This window comes from Palaemon carinicauda, chromosome 5, assembly GCF_036898095.1.
Source record: "Palaemon carinicauda isolate YSFRI2023 chromosome 5, ASM3689809v2, whole genome shotgun sequence".
NCBI classification, from domain to species: Eukaryota; Metazoa; Arthropoda; class Malacostraca; order Decapoda; family Palaemonidae; genus Palaemon; species Palaemon carinicauda.
In genome coordinates, this window is record NC_090729.1 from 182,844,095 (window position 1) to 182,851,594 (window position 7,500).

The 7,500-nt window shown below is 33.9% G+C and overlaps 1 protein-coding gene across 1 annotated transcript in view; it reads left to right on the top strand.

Annotated features, from left to right (window-relative positions):
• Nucleotides 1-445: 445 nt before the first annotated feature.
• Nucleotides 446-7,500, top strand: part of LOC137640704 (motor neuron and pancreas homeobox protein 1-like) — a 20,460-nt gene continuing 13,405 nt past the window's right edge. The window contains exon 1 of the mRNA XM_068373198.1: nucleotides 446-2,162. Coding sequence (XP_068229299.1) covers nucleotides 1,340-2,162 — 823 coding nt within the window. The 5' untranslated portion in view covers nucleotides 446-1,339. The remainder of the gene's footprint in view (nucleotides 2,163-7,500) is intronic.

Genomic DNA, 7,500 nt, shown 5'->3' on the forward strand with positions numbered 1-7,500 from the left:
TATCATGATGAATGATTAATCTTAATCTAATCAAATGCAAATAGAGCAATTGAAAAAAAAAAACACCCATTAATATGAGCTTATGCCAAGTTTCCTTTATTCATGAACCGTAACGAAGTCCCCATTTTGCTCTACATCCGTATTAACAGAACGCGGGGTTGGCTGACTGGGAGGTAATTATAGCTCTGATTAGGGCCCCGACTAAACATGGGAATCCTTTTAGCTCTATTTTCCATCTAACCACTTTAGATCTCGTGACTCTCATAATCCATCTTTGAGAAACTACTTAAAATCCAATTATGGCCCGCCGTTCACCTTGTAGAATCTCCCGGTGGCACCAAGGACGCCTAGATGCCCCGCCCACAGCAGCGGCACTGTGCCAATGGGAGGGGACACTTGGCACAGTCGACCAATCAGTGACGTCCGTATTCAACTGCCACTTCTGCCCAGTTTACTGGCGTGGATGTAATATCGCTTACAATAACTGAAAATCTTCAAATTTAGGGAAACGTTAAATTCATATGTTTATCAGCTGTTGTGAAGGAATTAATCCAATAGTTTACCAGATAAAATTTTATCACGTTTAAAAGTAAGTCTAACGTAAAGTTGTGAACCCCTCAAGTTGGGCATTCTTCATACCTAAGGGGTTTCAGCACCGCCCCCAATCCCAATTACCTTTGATGGCCTCCTCCTGAACATGGCTTAAGAAAAGACTTTTCTCGTGTTTTTGCATTTGATGTGTCCCAACGATCACCAGTCATGAATATATCACAAGTGAAAGGAATTCCATAATACAAATATCACACGAGGCCACCAAAAGATGGCGCAGTCAACCGGCTTTTCCACTCGGCGTCTCGTTGACGGAAAACCTCAGTAATCTGTAAAAGTTCCTTCAATAGAAGTTAATTGAGGGGAAAACCATTGGGGGCTGTGCATACGTGACGGGAAAACAGCATTTAAAACATTTGCAAACTACTTCTTTGGACTCTTTAATGTACCCAGGTGATCATTATACGTGGTTATGCCAATTGGCTTCATAGTCCAGCCAAAACTCGAGGCCGATGGAGACATTTGAGGGAAAACGCGTATTCATCATGTTGTCGATGAATAGTTCTGCCATGTATTCTATATATCTCATAGAGGAACGACAGTGAATGATTCCCAAATGCTTTATATCTGTTGTGAGTGCCGACCCCTTCAAGTGATATGACAAATTTGAAAGTTTTTTTGTCGACTGTACCGTGCCTCTTGACTGAAGGATCCTGATGATTTGGCTCTGAAACAATTCAGGAAAACTGCAATATTAATTGAGAGACGTGTATCAATACTAACGAGCAGGATGTCCAGATCCTTCTTAATTAGAGACTTGCTGTGGGGCCACAAGCGTCAGGTAGATACTGATAGTCAACAGGATCAAGTGGGCTTAGATCTAACGATCAATCGATGTAATTCTTCGACCTCCGCCGATATAGCCAGTCGACACGAGCATTTCCGTCTCTCTTCCGAAAATCGAATTCCTATTGGCGATGAACTTCATCCTACTGAAGGTCGTGCGAACGTCCAGGTCATTCGCACCCTTGCAGACAACTTCCTGCCGGAATCCCACGCCTTCAGGAGAGACGAAGAGTCGGCAGGAGACGATCAGCACCGGCCGTGTTCGTGTCAACCAGAATCGGACGAAGAGAACCATTCCTCAGACAGGGACAAGGATGCGACTAAATCCCATTTCTTCGGCGCCTCGTCCGACTACGAGCAGTTATCGCTGCCGAAGGTTCTGCCGAAGATGCCTCCGGTTCTACCGACGACAGCCGCTGCTGCCGCCGCTGCCGTGGCCTTTCTCCAGACCCAGGCATCCTCTTCGTCATGCCTTCGATCCGAAAAACCTCCGATGCACCCTCCTCCTCTCATGCCAAGTGCTCCCTGCGCTTCTTTCGGCGGGGGAAGCGCTCGCCCGGCCCTTCGGACCCCTTCGGATAAAGGTTTCGGGGGCCCACTCGTAGATGAACACCGGAGGTTCCTGCCCCTTCATATGCGAAGTGGAGGAAGGCCTGTGTACAGCCCTATTCCCTCTTTCATGGCGGCCTTGCCCCGACATCATCCACACCACCATTACCTCTGGGCTGCTCAGTATTCGTCGCTTCTTTCTTCTCTCCCTTTGCAAGGTATGTGCAGCTCAGTCGCAAGTCAAATGGAAAGGCAAAGGTATTTATCACTATGTCAGGTGTGTGTGTGATGTATACATTCTGGTTTTGAATCGTAATAAATCCGTTTCTGTATATGCTGCTTTGTCCAGATTTAAGAAAAAAAAATCAGCAGTTTGTAAATTCTGAATTCATTTCTGTAAGGGTTTTAAATCACATATATGCTGCTTTGTCTAGATTTAAGCAAACAATACCCATAAATCAACACAGGTTGTAAATTTCAAATGCATTTCTGTAAGGATTTTAAATCACATATATGCTGCTTTGTCCAGATTTAAAAAAAAAAATACCCTTAAATCAACAGTTGGTAAATTTCAAATTCATTTCTGTAAGGATTTTGAATCATATATGCGCTGCTTTGTCCAGATTAAAAAAAGAAAAATACCCGTAAATCAAGTTTATAGATTTCAAATTCATATATGTAAGGATTTTGAATCACATAGATGCTGCTTTGTCCTGATTAAAAATAAAAAAAAAATAAAAAAAAAAAAGTACCCTACTTCAACACACTTTGTAAATTTCAAATCCATTTTTGTAAGGATTTTAAATCACAGGTGTACTACTTTTCCTAGATTTTGTAAAATACTTGCAAATCAACACCTTTTGTAAATTTTAAGTTACAAATCGGTCAAAGGTAGAATCAAAAGAATGTATTATTTTTTTTTCATATGAAACGTAAATCATAAAATTAGATAGATATAAAGGCATCAAGATGTAAAGAAATGTATCCATTTCAAGATATGTATTTACGAAAGGTCGATTTTCCTTTTCGTGTTTATCTTATATGAGTTTTTTTTTAAAACTCAATAATATCTTTATCTGCAATTACGTTGCATGACAATTTGAAGTCTTTCAATCTAAAAAAGAAAAATTAAATTGACTGAAGTCCTGTATTTCTATGTTCAATATAATTTAAACAAAACACCAAGCTAGAGATGTTAAAGTTTTCGTCATATAAAGTACAGCAAATTGATAACTTACGTAATAAGTTCACCAAACTTTCAACTGAGCTCCACAAGGCATTAGAAGAGTTGGAAGACCCAGGCCTACATGGCTGAGGACTATGAAGCGTGAAGTATGAGATGATGAGTGGAGAAGTATTGATTTGAAAGCTCAAGATATAGACAACTGGCGAAATCTAACCGAGGCCCTTTGCGTCAATAGGCGTTAGAGGAGATGATGATGAGTGAAAACGTGAACAGTTAGTAAATTAAGAAAATGGCTAAATTTCTTAATGGGGATTCATGCCCAATACTTTTAATTCATAGTTGTTTTTTATTGCCTCACCTTATGTGGAATTCAATTCACTGTTGACTGAAATCCGAGCATTCTGACAAAATTTTTATTGATACTATTGTATTAAGATTACATTAAGCCAAAAGGATTAAATGCTGTTTCACAAAAAAAAGTGCATATGATAATTTGTATTGCATTATTTGAAAAAAATCCTATATTCATGATTTATATTTATAAAAAGATTATGATTTTACTAAGAAAATGACTTTCATTTTTGAAAAAAAAAAAAGTGAAGACATGACTTGAAATAAGATTAATACAGATAATTACAAACAAATCTCTTATGTGGATTTAAAATCATTAGACTTAGAACCTCTTTTATTTTTATATAGGCAAATATGATTATCTTTACCGATGCTTTCTTTGTTAATAATAGATTCCATACGTTTTGGCCTTTATACTTTAGAAAGTTGAACTTCCTGCTGATTATTGTTCCAATTTATTTACAAGCAAACAAATTCTTACCATATCAGACAGGCAATCGTTATTATTATTATTATTATTATTATTATTATTATTATTATTATTATTATTATTATTATTATTATTATTACTTGCTAAGCTACAACCCTAGTTGGAAAAGCTAGACGCTATAAGCCCAAGAGCTCCAGCAGGGAAAACTAGCCCAGTGAGGAAAGGAAATTAGGAAATAAACGATATGAGAAATAATTTACAATTAATAAGATATTTAGTAACAAGATCACAATTACAAAGTAGAATATGACTGAAATTAAGCAACTTTGAATTGCATCTCTTTTTTTTTCTTTTCTATTGATTAACAAAATTTTGACGTAATTTAAAATCTCTCTCAGTAAAAAAAATTGTAATTGCAAGAATCTAAATAATTTTGATGATTAAAAAAGAAAAGCGCGAGTTTATCAAAGACAGAATTATTTATATTACTGCAAGTGTACGCCACCCGTAAAATATGACGGCAAACACGCACCCCCTCATCCCCAGGATATGAATACTCCATCTCCTCCTGGCCGAGGGACGAAGAGAACTGGGCGTAACCGGAAAAAAATTATATATATATATATGTATATATATATATATATATATATATATATATATATATATATATATATATATATATATATATATATATATATATATAATGCATATATATACATATATGTATATACGGATAATTATATTATATTATATATATATATGTATATATATATATATATATATATATATATATATATATATATATATATATATATGTGTGTGTGTGTGTATATATATATATATATATATATATATATATATATATATATATATATATATATATATATATATATATATATATATTAGTATCACTCTCTACACCAATCGTCTCTATCTTGAGCTTTCAAATAAATTCTTCTCCATTTATCATCTACTTCCTCAGCCTGTATGCCTGGGTCTTCCAACCCTTCTAGTACCTTGTGGACCCCAGCTGAAAGTTTGGTGAAATAGAGAGTTGCTCTATATTATATAAGGGAAAATTTGCACCAAAGTTCTTATGAAGATTTTCTATAAACATAATTATAATTATTATTCACAGACGTTTTTCTTAATATATTTCTCATCATTATACAGTTCTTCAGTGTAATTTCACGAAAGCATTAAATAGGTTATTATATATCGTTGCTATTAGCCTAGAGACTCTGAAAGGCTAAAATTCTAAGTACCAAGATAATGAAGTTTGTGAAAGCGTTATCTTTTACTGATATTGTTAATTAATAATATTCATTTTATTATTTACTCGTCTGTTTAATTTCCAAATTTCTCTGAAATAAGGAAAACGTAAAGTAATTTGAGTGTGTGAACGCTAACATTTCCTTCACAAAGATAAAGGACTTGGATAAAAATTTCATATCGATTCATTCATTGCGTGATTCGAGCCTCCAATCAAGTTCGTATATTATGATACCTAATAATTATGATAGTCAGACCTTCCCCATCATGAGACTCAATACTTCAGAGTATTCAAGAAGTTTAATTCCAGTTATGATCAAGTTGTGGAATAATCTTCCTAATCGGGTAGTTGAATCGGTAAAACTTCTAAAGTTCAAACTTGCAGCAATTTTTGAACAGGCTGACATAAACTTTTTTATAATTTTTATATGAAGTATATGTTTTGATGTTACTGTTTTTTAAAATATTTTAGTTGATTGTTCATTATTTCTCATATCGTTTATTTATTTCCTTATTTTCTTTCCTCTCTGGGCTACTTTTCCCTGTTGGAGCCCTTCCAACTAGGGTTGTACTTTAGCTAATAATGATGATAATAACTGGACAACGATAATGGTTAAATTAGGGGATAAAATAATATTATGTCATTATTTTGAATGTGTTAATTAGAATTACTTCGCAGTTTTCACGTACTGCTATAATCACGAGAATTTTATGTCCCAGAGATCCTCTAGAGGTTTATCCTTTACCGTTGACATGGTGCAAATTATGGGACCATGAAGTTGAATCCAAACAAAACTCAAAGTATGATTGTAAGAAGGTCGAGGACAGTTGCTCCTCAACATCCGGATCTCAGCATTGATAAAGTTACTTCAACTCTGTATGACTCTTTTAAAATTTTAGGTGTGATTCTCGACAACAAATTTACTTTTGAGAAACACATTAGGTCTGTTTATTATTTAATTGCACAAAAAAATGCCTTATTGAGAAAGTGTTTTAAGATTTTCGGTGATCAATCTATTCTGGAGAAGTGTTTTAATTCTTTCATTCTACCTTATTTCGAGTATTGTTTTCCTGTCTGGTCTTCCCTTGCTGATTCTCATCTTATTTTCTTGGACAAGAACTTACGGTCTATTAAATGTCTTATTCCTGGTCTAGATATTAATCTCTGGCACCGTCGTTCAATTAGTTCGTTTTCCATGTTGCAGAAGATTTTTCATAATTCTGACCATCCTTAACGTTCAGATATTTTTATTCTGTTCGTAATACTAGGCATACAGTTAATTCTAATAGTCAGGCCTTTTCCATCATAAGGGTCCTACACAGTATTTTAGAAGTTCTATTCCAGCTGTGACCAAGTTTTAGAATGATCTTCCTAATGGGGTCGTTGAATCGGTAGAACTTCAAAAGTTCAAACTTGCAGAAAATGTTTGTATGTTGAACAAGCTGACACAAGTCTCTTTTTATAGTTCATATATTATATGAAGATCTATTTTAATTTTACTTCTGTTCTTAGAATATTTTATTTTCATTGTTCATTACTTTTCATATTGTTTATTTATTTCCTTTTCTCACTGGGCTGTTTTCCCTGTTGGAGCCCTTAGGCTTATAGCATCTTGATTTTCCAACTAGGATTGTAGCTTAGCTATTAATAATAATAATAATAATAATAATAATAATAATAATAATAATACAGTCGTAAGTTTTCAGAATAATTTTCATTTTACAGAACAAAAGGGATGGGTCAATTTCTGCATTTAAAATTTTACCCTTGTCTTCATGATCTGTATTTTTTTATAACTTCAAAAGTAATTTCGTTTTTGAAATAATATAAAGTTAAAAAAAAGTCTTTCATGTATGAAAAACAACAGATGCAGAAGGAATTATCTGCAATTATATGCATCTTCATTTTTTTTTCTTTTACAAGTTGAAATAAACCAAAAGTAATTTTCTGTGTGAAACTCGTACAAATTGAAATGGAAATGTTAAAAGTAGCATTTGAATTTATTGTAACTTAATGATTTATCCAAATTAAATATTAGTCTTTTAATGAAAAAAATACGAATTTCAGAATTATCTTGTGGTCTGTAAACCTTGATTTTCGGTAAGAAACAATTATTCTGATTTTTCAATTTATTAGATTTATTTTACAGATGGCGTTTCAATTTTACCAACCGTGAGATATCTCACGGTTGGTAAAATTGAAACGCCATCTTAGAACATACATTTTAGCGATAAAAGCTTTCAAGTTGAATATGCCATTTTAGCAAAACAAAACCTGTCTTTAATGCGTTATTTTACCAATGTAAACCACCATTTT